The 13,887-nt window shown below is 40.1% G+C and overlaps 1 protein-coding gene across 1 annotated transcript in view; it reads right to left on the reverse strand.

The window, feature by feature from the left end:
- Nucleotides 1-1,942: 1,942 nt before the first annotated feature.
- ADGRG4 (adhesion G protein-coupled receptor G4) overlaps nucleotides 1,943-13,887 on the reverse strand; it is a 31,036-nt gene continuing 19,091 nt past the window's right edge. Inside the window, exons 14-23 of the mRNA XM_042807554.1 lie at nucleotides 12,985-13,107; nucleotides 11,208-11,253; nucleotides 10,257-10,360; nucleotides 8,793-8,914; nucleotides 7,688-7,956; nucleotides 6,388-6,481; nucleotides 5,027-5,316; nucleotides 4,375-4,476; nucleotides 2,749-2,910; nucleotides 1,943-2,111 (exon numbers count right to left, since the gene is read on the reverse strand). Coding sequence (XP_042663488.1) covers nucleotides 1,984-2,111; nucleotides 2,749-2,910; nucleotides 4,375-4,476; nucleotides 5,027-5,316; nucleotides 6,388-6,481; nucleotides 7,688-7,956; nucleotides 8,793-8,914; nucleotides 10,257-10,360; nucleotides 11,208-11,253; nucleotides 12,985-13,107 — 1,440 coding nt within the window. The 3' untranslated portion in view covers nucleotides 1,943-1,983. The remainder of the gene's footprint in view (nucleotides 2,112-2,748; nucleotides 2,911-4,374; nucleotides 4,477-5,026; nucleotides 5,317-6,387; nucleotides 6,482-7,687; nucleotides 7,957-8,792; nucleotides 8,915-10,256; nucleotides 10,361-11,207; nucleotides 11,254-12,984; nucleotides 13,108-13,887) is intronic.

Consider the following 13,887-nt stretch of genomic DNA (forward strand, 5'->3'; position numbering starts at 1 on the left):
CTTTCAACAGGCCTTCCAGTCCATCCTTTGCCTTAGGGCAAAATCAACTTTACTTATACCAACTCTGGCAGATACTTGTCTTATCACTATGAGTGTTTTTTAAGACCTGCAGTGATGGCATTTCTATGTGCTCTCTAGACCACTAATTCCTTAAAATTAGAAATTGTTACTTAATGTCTAGTCTAAATTTAATCCTATTACCTTCTGTCCTGTGAAGTGGATGCAGAAAGAATTCCTGCACAAAGGAGAACAGTGAGGATCAAAGCAGAGTGGTAGAGAGGGAAACAGGGTCAGACTGTCCATCCACCTAGACTTACTGATATCATAGCAGAGACAAACTGGTGTAAAAAGGGACTCAGGGGAGGACCAAAGCTCCGGTTCCTCTGAAGAGCTCTGCAGCCTCCTTCCTTACCCTCATGGGACCCCCTGGGGTGTGCAGCAGCCAGGCTAGGGATGCGAGGGGAGTCAGGCACAGCTTTAGCATGCAGCAGCACTGCACAGCATGTCCTGCTCCTCAGTGCAAAGCAGAGAAAACTTGTATTCAGTAGCAGATTGTGGAAAAAGAGTTTACTAATGAAAATAAAGAATACGAGCAGAGGGTGATAGTTCAAGTGTCTGACATACTGAACTGTGTTTTATATTAAATTTCTTTCTCATTGAAAGCAATTTCAAGTTAGAAACAAGTGGGTATGATGTAGAACTTGTTTGCATGGTTTTAATGCTAACGTTTCTCCCAGAAAGCCAAGGAACTGAAGGTGATCTGTCTAATTTCAAGTAGGCTGGCTGTAGCTACTGTACATTGAAATACTCATCTTTTTTTCACTAATTGCTGTGTGGGAGTTATTCACAGAATGAAAGAACCTTTTGTATTTGCTATCGTACATACCAGCTCTAAGACATCACTCCATTATTTTTTTTTACTTCTCTGTCATCAGTACAGGTTAGTATTTTACTATATTAGCAATTATATAAAAAAAATCTTTACTTGAATGATATGGAGAAAGGCATTAAAGACTGAAACTAGGATCTGGTTGAGCAGGCAAGTTACCAATTCAAACACTTGCTGAAAGAAAGCCCCTCTTTAGTAGGAGAGGAAAGTTAAATCTCTCCTGTGATGTTATGAAATGGCGTTTATCTCCTGCTGTATTCACAACAAAGCATTACTCAAGGGCAAACTTCTTAATCGCCGCCTTCAAAGATGGTGGGATTTTATCTGCTATTGTTCTGAGTTTTTGGTTTTTTGTTTTTTGTTTTTTTTTTTTTGCAAGAGAGGTAATCTGAAACCTATATCTTACACATGGATACTCATTAGAAGTGGGAATTTAAGTTTTTCTTGTTTCCACATTCCATTTGAAGGTACTGGGCAGCACTTTCAAACATTTAAACACGCATCTACTTCTCTTTAGAGATCTAAATCCAAGTCAGCAGTGCCAGCACATCTGAAAATAAAAACATACAACTGAAAGGAACATCTTGGAAAGCCAAGTCCAATTTCTTAATGTGTAAGTTGGTCGAAGTCCATTTCAGAAAACATAAAGATACTGACTGAGGAACCTAGATGTCCATGCCTGAGACAGTCAGACAACAGGCTCGAAAAAATTACTTGAAACTCAATATTATGGATATTAGGTTCTGAGGATAAGTATCAGATGAAGAAGGAAGCAGAGGGATGGCATGACAGTATAAAGAAAAAAAAAAAAAAAAGACGACAAACTATGAGAAGGGCTAATCATGAGTAAAAGAATGCCTTCAGTCTCTGTTTAACATGGCAACTAATCTTGGAAACACAGGGGGACCAAATCCTTAAGTGGTCAGTACTGCCATTCCACTGAAGCCTGGAGAGTTGAATCGTGGGATGGTTTAGCTCTAATTGTGTTCAGAGTGATAACTGGACATTAGAAGTAACTATTTAGATCAATGTTTATTTCTAAATGCCACAAAAGAGAACCATTATTATATAATCAGAAGAAAACAAATTCAGTATCAATGAAAAAATCTTGCTTTCTGTGGACAGTGCAGCCCCGTTTCCAAGGGTAGTATTCTTCGTGAACAAGGATGCTTGGTCTCACCATCTTCTGGAGGTACAGCACTAGGGTTGTAATGAACTTCAGCTGTGGAAAAGAATTAGGGAAAATTTTTCATTATAATAATTTGGTTTAATAGATTTAGAAAGAAACCTGTCTGTGCAGAGCTCACTGATTTAACATCTTTGGGGAAATGACAGAAACCAGTGTATTTCCAAAAACAACCAGGAATGCTTGGTGCTTAGGTCAGAATTCCTGTAAAGGTCTTTTTTTCAGAATATGGTTCTGCAACAGTTTATCCATCTTGGAAGGCAAAACCTCCTGCTGGGATTCTTCTGGATTAAACAGGCGCACAGCAGGTCCTGATCAGCTTTCTGTAATCCCAAGATCTTTGCTCTTTTTGTTAATGCATGAGATGATAGACTATGGTGCTCCCTAGCTGGAAGTAGGACCCATGAGAATGACAGCCAGCTGGCCCAGGGTAGAATGTCTCTTAGGTACCTGAGGTGCAAGCTGAGCAGAGAGTTCCCTTCCTTTCGGAGAAGAGCCATACCAGGATCTTAAGGGCTTTCTTACTTTCCTCAGTACAGTTAACCCCAGACTGAAGTCTGGCACAGACAAAGCAGTGAAAGGTTTCCTATTTATTTCCATTGGTTGGGATTTGACAGTCACCATATAGAACTTACTGCATTCCAGTCTATGCTGTGCGCACTGGCTTTCTTACCAATCCTAAAATTCATATCTGGAGAAGTCCTGGGAAGGAAATCTGAACCATTGAAAGTTGAACTTGTTCCATTAGAATTTAGACTCCACAAAGCCTGGGACGGTGATTTGTGGTTTAAATGCCTTGGTGTAGATCCAGCAGTTGTACCTGACCCACTCCAGTCTGAAATCAGAGAGTGGAAGGCACAGGAATAAAATTCTGTACGGGTGTCACATCTCAAACTACGAGAGACCAGGGAGGAGAAAGGTCTCTACTTGCTTCTTGTGCCATCCTTGTACCTGCCCTGAAGCCATGGGCCTCTGTGCAGCACAATGCACAATTCCTGCTGTTAATTTTTACACTAGCTCTGTCACACTTCTGCAGGTGGGGCTGGATACCAGCAATTCAGTCTTCTATTTCCCCTTTAGGGACCTGGTCTAGTAACACTAATTTGGATAAGGACATACCAAAGAAGACAGGAGATACACAAGGGAAAAGAATGGCAGCCTTACCTTATTGTATCATACAGCATCAAGCTGGCTCATACTCAAGGGAAAGTACTCAATGTGCTACTTAGAGCATTTTTACTGAATTTCCTCTCTGCAAATGGAAAGCTACGTATTCCTCAGCAGCACACAATGCACAGGACTGCTGTGTTAATACAGGATTTTTAGTCTGGTTTTCTGAAAAGACTAAACTGATTTACCTTCTCCTTTGTTATACGCATTCATAATGTCAACTAATTCTGACAGACACACAGAGGTACTGAAGTTACTAAATTCTTCCACATTTTTGTGAAAAATCAACATCACTGGGGTGGCCCAGAATAAGCTACAGCCCATGTTATTTCTTGCTGAGCTGGTAGATAGCAGAGTCTTAGAATAATTTAGGTTGGAAGGGTCCTTTGGGGGTCTTCACTCCAACCTTCACTCCTGCCCAGATTTGGATCAGGTTGGTCAGGCACCTGTCCAGCTGAATTTTGACTCTCCATGGAGAGAGGTTCTCTCTACTGCCTCTCTGGGCCACTGTCCCAGAGGAGGCAGTAGAGAGAATTAATTAGGAGTCTAAATAATTTAGCTACAATCATTGTGAAAAATTAGTTTCCTTATAAATGATGGGAATTTCCGTAGCTGTGATTTGGGTGCACTGCCTCTTGTCTTCTTGCTGTGCACCTCTGAGAAGAATCTATCTGTTCTCTATAGCCACCCCTCAGATAGCCAAAGACAGCAATTGCATCTCCCTTCTCCTTCCCAGGCTGAATAAACCCAGCTCCTATGCATAAAGATTAGCTCCTAGTATGTCCAATATCCTGCATAAATTTCTGAATCTTGTCTTTATGAAGACTGGAAGGCCAACAAAAAAAACATAGCTCACATAAGGGAACACTGAATGGCATGTGAGAACAGAATAAGAGACCTGACTGAAATCTTTTTTGCAAATCCATGTTTCTTACTGCATGCTGTCACCCCATCATCATAACATATAAGCAGGTAATGGAAGAGGACAAAAACCTTTTAGAGAACAATTATCCAATGCAATGCAGAAAGGCTATTCAGGGGAGCCTTATTTCCTAATGTAGAACAAATGTGATGCCAGTAGCAGGCAAAGACTTATGAGTCAGGCTAAACAAAACCCCTCAATGCTTACCAGGATAATTTCTCAGACGCAGTCTTTCCCAGCAAAAGTGTACTTGGCACTGCTTCACTACTTCTTCCTTCATTAAGCAGTGAAACACAAAGATAAAGAACCCTAGAGAAGTAAGAAGAGAAATTCACAGGTTTTCAGGTGGATTCTCCAACCTGCTCTCCCTTCTCTAAACTTTTTCTCTGCCACTCAGTTACCAGTATGTTATGTATGGGCAGAGAGGTGCTCCCTGGGCCGGCAGCATGTTGGCCCAGAATGGTACCTAGTCCTTTGTGCATATGAAAGGGTAATGGGAAGAGCTTGCTGCAGATTTGTTCAGAGAATAATCTGCAAGTCACTGTAGATTCTATCAACTGTTTTTATGCCCAGTTCAAAAGGATTATGTCAGCCCCTGAAACGATGCGTTTATTGGAACCCACTTTCAAAGGCATAGATTCATGTCTTTAACAGCGTATCTATCACAGCAGTGCTATCTAAACAACACTATTATCCCACTGCAGTGGAGCTTTCCTATGCAAATAGCTAAACACTGTAACACAAAAGTTATATGAGCACTCCTCTCCCCCCATTCTTGAATTACATGACATTACAAATTTATTTCTACTCCACAGCCCTAAACTGTTATATTTATAGCGGTACTCCATTCAGAAATTACCTTGCAAAGTGTTAAAAATGCTGAAAAGATACAAGAAAAATATCCTCACTGCTCCCCAGGCAAAAAAGACAAAGCCCCAAGTTAAGCCCAAAAGGAACATCAAGCTGAAAGCACTTTTGAGGTCTCGAAGAAAACCCCGTTTCCAGAATCTGGATCTCCTTTGTGTCCTTGACTTCACAGACTGGATTTGAAGCAGAACAGTGATGAACATGGCTGTATTCGTCAAAAATATTAAGAGGACGTAGGCCACAACAGACATGTAAAACACTATGTCCTCCTGAATCCAGCAACTGCAAGAAAGGCAGATAAGTATTCAATAAGAAGTTTTCTGAGTAGTGAAACTAATCAAAGCCTGGCTTCCAAAATAAGCATCCTATATGGTTTTCCAGTACCTAGTAAGAGGCATTCTCTAATGCCCATTACTTTCCCCCAGTGAGGACATTCATAGAATCTTTCCACTTGCCTTTTTTATTAATGTTATCGGAATTCAACAACTTTGAGACTTTAGTATTTCTACTAAATTCAGATAAACTTGACAGTTGTTTCACAACTTAATGTGTACACACAAAGACACACTGCCTTAGGAAAACTAAGTTAAATACAACTTAATTAGGAGTCTAAATAATAGTATAGCACAGAGATGAGCACTGGTTAGCTTTTTCTCAGACATAAATTAGTGAGTTTTACTGCCTTTTTGCTAAAGATGGGAAACAGTTTTCCCTCTGAGGTGTCATGGGTGCGTGTTCCCTCTCTGGTGGTATACAATTCAAATATTTCAGGTAATCTTCACCAGCAGTGATCAGATTGTGCTAAACAGAAAGCAGGTGAAAAAAAAATGGAAGCATTCTTTGCTATAAAACCGTTTCTAAAAAGGAGGAAAGAATGCCATGTTTTCTCACTAGAAAAGAGAGGAGGTTGAGATGATTTAAATAAAGGAACTTGAAGAAACAACGATATGAATGGAGATTAAAAAAAAAAAAAAAGAAGCAAATGTTTAAAATACTAGAACAATTATTCTGCCTTTAGGTTTTGCCAGAAATCTAGAACATGTAGGAGCATATAAAAATGTCCCATCAGACTCAGTTAATGTGATGTAAAAAAATAAATTTTTCCAGAAAGTAAAATGGAGTTGACTGGCAGAAGCCCTCCCTGTTCTCAGGCCCAGTCCACTGATGCGAGTGTTACTCCATGTGGTAGCCATACATCCAAAATTATACTGTGAGCCAGAACCACTAAAAGGAGAGGATTAAGGTGGGGGGGAAGAAAGACAAAAGCAAGAGAGAAGTTGCTGCCTTCTAGTTATTTCTTGTATCTTTAAGTTACTCCAGTGACCAGCAGAAAGCTTAGAGTATTATACTTACAAATTGCTGAATGGATTGCTCTCAGAATGTGATCCATTGCCATAAAAATCTTTATTGATAATGAGCACAATAGTAATTACAATAGCTGGTATTCCTAATATGGAAGGCAAGAGAAAAAGAGATACTTAGATTAAAAATTTAAAAATGGAGACTGTGGAAAGATATCGGATCAGATAATCTCTGATGAGAACAGCAGACATGTACATCTTAGGATCAAGCTCTACCTCTAAAGCTCCTTCTGAAATGAGTGTAATTACATGTGTGGCATAGCAGGTTTAATCTCCTTATTTATATAAATTACAAATGAGTAGGCATAAAAATATCTGTGTTTGCAAAATGTTTATGAGTGTTCAAACATCTCCAGAAGGGATCCAATCTGGTAAAATAAAACCAACTGATTATTACAAAAAGCAGAGTGTCAAAAGATAAGCAGACCACAGCATTTTGTGTTAAGATCTGACAGACATCTTCCAGACAGTGTTTTAGCAATCTTCCCTTCCACTCATTTCCCATATTTCTTTCAGTTTTGGCTTTTCTTTTGAGAACTGCTGCTGCCAACACCACCATCATGGATGGCTGCACCTGAGAACAATTATGAGTGACATCAGATCTAAGGATAGAGATCATGATACACTGCATGCTATTCAAAAGCCTAAAACCCCCTTTAAAACAGCATCTAATGGTGACCCAAAACATACAGACCAAATTCTGCTCTGGGTCAGTGCCTCTGAGAACACCTTCTCTAACAGCTGAGCCAGCGTTTTGGATCCTTTCTGTTATGTTTCTCCCAAACAAGTATCTGATACTCAGTGCTTGGAGAAAAGGTGAATCAGTGAAGTCCTCAGGAGAGCTATGAATGAAAGCCAAATCCAGCCCCCATGGGGGAATCATTTATAAAATGGCAGGTAGGGACATGAGGCCTGGAGAAGGAGATCAGAATCACCTCTGAGCATCACCAATGCAGGGACAAAGACTGTGGGCAGCTCATACTTCCTCAGACACATCCACTGACATGAGGTACCATAAATCATTCCTGTAAAGAACAGGAGGGGTAGGGAGAGCAGCTCCTTACGCCCACTTTTGCCTTTCCTTGCATGTGATGCTGTGCAGGGAGCAACAGGCACTTTCTGCTAATGTCTGCTTGGGCAGAAGAAACTTAAACTGAACCTGCGTGTGGGAAGAAATCCATCCTTACGGCTCAGTGTCATCCTACGAGCTCAGTGTCCTGACTTTTACAAATATGTCCCTATCTTAGAGAAGTTACCAAGCACAGAAGTGGAGAAGAAAGACACTTACTCACCCCAGCCAGCAATACAGCATTTTAGGATGTACTTTGGGACATAAACATTGAAGACTTTAACAAGAGCCAAGTAAAATTGAACAGACTCCAGGCACATCCACGTGAAAGCTGCAAGAAGGAAATAATGAAGGAGCACGGCCACGGTGATACAGAGACCTGGCTGGTTGAACGAGGACAGCCAGGAATTGATGAGGAAGACCATGTTCAGCATCAGCAGCGCAGCACAAAGATTGAGCAGGATTTTTGAAGGGTTGTCTCTCCGCAGCTTTCTAAAATGAAAGGGAACATCCATAAGGTTATCACTGCATGACTTGTGCTGGGTGCATTCACTAATGCGAAGTAGCACAAATGTATATTCATCATATTACAAATCGGCTTCTTGTGGTATAAATTGTATCTACATTGGTGTTTATATCACATCACTAGTTTGTTTTTGAAGCAGATCTCCCAGCCTGAAAAAGCAGAGCTTCAATACGTATGGAGACCTGCTAGGTTTTTCACACTTGGTGGAGGAGAGACAGACGTAACATCATCTTTTCATTACTGCATCAAATATTATTGTTATTGCAATATTACTAGGTTGTGAAAGCCCCCACAGTTACCTAAGTCTAGGGTCCCATCATGCCAGGAGCTACGGTCACATACAGTATAAAACAAAACCTATCCAAAAGGACAAAACACAAGAAAGACTAAGAGCAAGAGAAGAGAAAAGTTTCCCTATTTTACTGTTGATACCATCCAATGTACAGGGAATATCCAAGACTGCTGGTGTTATCCAATGTGCAGTCAATACACAGGGAATATTCCAGATTCTTGGCATGATATCTTACCCATGTCCATGGGTAAATTTATGAAATTACAGAAATTTAGGAACATAGAAGTTGCTGAAAAGTTCAGACTAGTGTTTATATTGAAGCATGAATTTTTGAATCCCTTTTATTTCACCACAGTCACAGATCAGACTAAAGCAATATGTATACTGTCCACTCACAGTCTTCCCTCCTATGCATCACAGCATCAAATATTACTAAACATTCCAGTAGTTGCTGCAAATTCATTATTGCTAAAATATTAAAAGTGATATAAGAAAAAGGATCAGACTTACTCAAGGGCTAGATATGTCACCAGTGTTATACCCAGAAAAAGGGAAGAAGCACCACATCCTGCGTAGCTTATCAGAGTTAATATGTGATCGTGTGTGATATCTATCTCTGTCCGGGACAAGTCCTATGACACAAGATAAAGAATCACTGTTGTTTGCCATAGCAGATAAAGAAAATTGCTTCCCACATTTTCACATTGATAAAGAAATCAATTTCTGTTCTGCTTACTGGGAAGTTTCCATTCATGTTTTTATGTGTTTCTTATTGTATAGTCCTACAGAATATCTAACCTAGTAAAAATATACTGTACTTAAAGTGCCCAGCAATAAGTTGTGAGGCTAGAAAATCTGTACTTCAGAAACCACAAGTTCAACAAGGATTCCAGGATCTTGCCAAAATTTTTGCACTGGGAGCTTGCTTTGTAAGAGAAACTCTACTTTGTTTCAGTGGCAGCTGCCGCGCTGGGGAACTGCACAAACCTGCTAAATGTCTTGGAGCGCGGGAGGATCCTGCACATCCAGAAAGCATCCCTCTTCTCCACAGCTGCTGCCAGGAGTAATATCGAGAGGGCATTGTTGTTGCCTGCTACAATTTCTCTTCTATTTGGTGAAACTTCAAGCTTCAGACTAGTAACCTACATCTCTGATGTACAATCGAAGGTGCTGTTAAATACTCGGAACTGTGCTGATCACTCAAGTGGCAGTGCAGAAGAGGTGTGACCTTAAAATCAGACTGAATTCTCTTTGCTTGAATGGAAACTTTGTCAAGTTGCCTGAAATCTGTAACATCTAAATTCCTTTCTGTAGAAGTCACATTCTTACTTCAAGGGAGGGCTTCCATGCCTCTCTCAGAGCAGGGTAATGGTGACTTCTAGGGGGAGCTGAGCAAGGGTCTGAAGGCCAAGGGATGGCCTTGCCCCATCATGTAGGTTGTATCCCACTGGGATTAGAGAACTTTAATCTACTCCATTTCCTTGGAATTTGCCTATCCCTTTGCATTTGTTGCAGCCCATTCTCAGGCAGTCATCTAATTTTTTGACATTCAACTTTTAGAGGCAGTTTTCTCTCTATTAATGACATCTCCTGTATTTATATTAAACTTCCCTTTCTGACAGAGCATAGATAAAACTTTCAGGAAGATGTAAGATCATTAGTTGCCACTGGCAGGTAATAAATTTAACACAGTATTTCCAACGCAGCACATAACACATTAACGTTGATTAGGTTACATTGCAAAGAAGCACAAACAACATCTGTAAAATGAATTTGCCATGAAGCAAGAGACATTTAGAGGACTTTATACTATAAAAATTATTATAACTGTTTTGTTTGTTATTACTGATTTTGGCAAAATTGCAGATATCTAACAGGTTGTATAGATATGAATCTCCCATCTCTCCCCAGAACTAGCAATGACTTTGTTTAGTGCCACGGGACTTTTTTGGAGATGATTCACAGAGTACTTACCAGTAGGACTCCAAAATGGGTAAGATGGTTACAAAAACAGATTGTGTAATTCATATCTGTATATTCCATTTCACACCCCGATGTATTCCAACCACCCAGTCCATCTGTGTAATAGAGAAAAAGGGATTTTTAAGCAGAGTTAGTCATGCTCAGTCATTTATAGCTCTGCAGCACGCAGAATGTGTGAATATGAGCTCAAGTTAGTACAGATTGCAGGGTCATTTAGCAGCACACGAGTGAGATTTCACACAGGAACACATCTTATATAGTTGCCTGAGAACCTCAAAACTTGGATGAAAGCCTTTGGTGGAATGAAGAAATATTTGAAGTCATTTACATGCCTGCACATGGAGAAAGCAGGAAGGTAAGGAAAAGCGCGCTGGACTAGATTATGCTGCAGGGTGTGGAAACACAGACGGCAAGAAATATTTACAGAGCAGAAGGTTTGTTTAGGCAAAGCGTAGCATTGAAAAATCCAAATCTTCCCTTCTGACCCTGTTTATGTGGCATGTATGACATACTCAGAAGCTAAGCTCCTGATTTAAAAACTATATATAATCCAACACCAGTAATTGCAGAGAAAAGCCCCTCCCACATGTTCTGAGTTACCACAGTACTTCTGTGTCTGTTGACTACCTGAGCCATATTCAAGACTTGACCACAGCAAAGCCCTCACTGACTTCCCTGAAGTGTGAGGTCATCTGACATTTCATTGCATTTCTGCTTTTTTTTTTTAGTCTAAGTCTTCTTATTCATGTGGATGCACCATTGTACAATGCCAGACATGTATCCTCTAGTAGTAGCACTGATTGCCAAGGAGTCAATGTCAATGGAAACCAGGAACAGACTCAACAGGACAGCCTCAGAGTTTCAAGCTGCAATGTCAAGGAGCCAAAGGCTCTGTGAGGCTGGTGACAGAGCAAGCATGGCAGCTCTGTAAATAACACTTACTGTTCTTCCAAAAGTCCCAAAAGACGCAGTGCACTGCTGCATTACCCTGAAATCAGAGAAAAAGAAGGCTGTGACATTTATTCAGTACGTCTGTACACCACCTGCACTTGCAGACGGTGCATCTTGCCTGTAATCAGGGTTTATAACTAAGGCAATTTGATTTGATTTCCCATGTCCTGAAAGCCCCCTGATCTCTGTGGCTGTTTGCATGGTGGTGCCGCCAAGGGTCTGCAGGTCACCGAGGGTGCCAGCAGTTCAGGAGCAGTTGGGCACTTGGTCATTGGGAACCAGCTGGGATATCAGCCATCTCACCCATGGCACTGAAAACCAGCAGAGGATCCCAACTTCTGCCTTCTCCTTTACCAAGGGAAATCCTGGGAGGCAGTGATTTTCCCAGTTTCCCCAGTCATTCTGTATCTTGTATTGTCTTTCAAGGACAGCAGAAAAATCTGACAAGCTGTCCAGCTTAGACCAATTCCAGTGTCTGATCTCGTAGGCTTCATGTGGTATCTGAGATGTCATACTGAATTACTGGTGAAATTCAAAATTTATGACTAAGACCTAGAATAAGAACCTGAGATTTTATACAATAAAAACCAAAGCCAATTCTCAACACAAGAAAACCTTTTAGAATTTCAGTGTTTCCACTGTCTCTGAAACCAGGCAGGGAAGACACCTAAGAGAAAATAAAGCTTGCCTGCATATTGCAAACAGCTGAACAGATTTAAATGGGTATTCAATGCAATGTTTTCCCTTGGGGACATTCTAGTTTATTACTCATAATGCTGCAGCAAACTTTCCCAAGGCACAGATTCATTTTCTTTTATTATTAATAAAGTCTAATAAAGCACAGAGTTTACAGGAAGCCACCCTAACAGATAAGCTGTTAAGATGTGTGATCTGTAGACTGTCAAATATAATTAGGCAGAGAGCCAGAGATGTAGGTTAGGATGATATCTCATTAAACATTTAATTAGGATATTTTTAAAAGGTCGAGGAAAAAAATCTGAGAGGTGCCAGATGGCCTGGTGGAGTAAAAATGACGGAAGAGAGGGGATATCTAGATGAAATTTCTGCGTATATCTTATTTGCTAGAACTGAATGGAAAGAACACATTGCCATATAAGCAGCATTTTCAAGCTCTCATTAACTTGAACTTTAATCAAATTCATCTTATTGGATAATTTTGTTCTGCCCTGGATTTGCAATATATTGGGGGGGGGGAGGGCTGGACCATAAACAGTTGCAACACAAAAATGTTAAGGTGGAACCCAGTCAACAAGTTTGACCCATGCCCATCAAGAATAATTTATGATAGATTTTAGTTTTGAAACATCGTTTTCAAACAAAACAAAGCAAATTAATTCTGAAAACATCTATGCAATGTTTTTTTTTTTTTTTTTAAATTTACCTCTTCTGGTGACTAAAACAATTTGCTGAATTCAGAGCAAGTACAAATCATTTCAGTCAAATCCAAAACCTGACAGTTTTTCAGCAAATAAACTATTCCTTGAAAAAAATTGCCCAGATCAAACCAAGGAATCAGTGAAAATGTCCCTTGCTGCTAAACATGGATTTAGTGGAGACTCAAGCTTTACTAACCTGCAGGAATTAAACATCAAGATCTGTGTGGCCTGTCAACGTTCTGATTGATATATCATGGAGAGGTCAGGCAGCGAATTGTTTTAAGCTTATTTGTCCCATTGCCAGTTTATTTTAAGGGTAAGTGAAATAGGCTCTACTTCAACATGTCTCTGATGTAATGAAGGCATCCTACCGTATTTTGGTCTATGTGCTGAAGAGTAATAGTCACAGGCTCATTAAGGTTCTGAATTGATGCGTTTTCAATGCTGGCACTCACAACGTAAGTATTCAACCTCTCCTTCGTTAAACTGTCATCCTGCAGTGGAAAAATACACGCATGCAAAAAAAAAAAAAAATCCAAGCACTTCCTGCTTCCATTTTTTTAAACTGTATTTCTTGGAAATGGCGATCAGCTAAACACCAAGGGATGCCTGATGTAATTTAGCTCCTTGCTACTTCATTAGAAAATGTAGTTAGTTGCAAATTCAGAGACAGTCTTCACATCAGATGAAGCAGAACAGAGTTTCAGATGCATCAGCTGGATTGAGAAAGCTGTATAATCGTTTCAGTACATCAAAACATGCAGTTGTACATCATTAAGCTCATTAGACAGTAGACACAATTGCGAGTGCTTCTTCTGTGTGAAAAGCATTGCTCAGCGCACTGTATGCTCCATCATACCAAAAGAAATAGCTCCCTTTCAAATTACACTCACCCACCCCCCCCAAGTTAAGAAAGCATAGCAAGTGCTAGAATAGTCCTAAATGCTGCATATCAGTGCTGCTATTATTTTAATGGAGACATAAATCTTGAAATTATTTTCATGATATTTGACATGTGCTATGCACATTCCTTAAGCAAGAGCTTACTATCAGAGGAAGATTAGGGTATATTCTTTTCTACAGAAGAGAAGTATTAGAATAACATCAGCTACAGAAAATGAACAAAAAGTCTAAGGTCTACAGACACCTCTCAGAGCATCGTTGCTACAGAGAAGGTTTTGCTGCCTGGGTGCACTCTCTATGCACATTTCTTAGTGCTCCATCAGTCTGATGCTAAATGTGCCCAGAACAGATGACGCTATTGGGATTTTTCT

This window comes from Tyto alba, unplaced genomic scaffold (assembly GCF_018691265.1).
Source record: "Tyto alba isolate M040663 unplaced genomic scaffold, T.alba_DEE_v4.0 Super-Scaffold_5, whole genome shotgun sequence".
Classification (NCBI taxonomy): domain Eukaryota; kingdom Metazoa; phylum Chordata; class Aves; order Strigiformes; family Tytonidae; genus Tyto; species Tyto alba.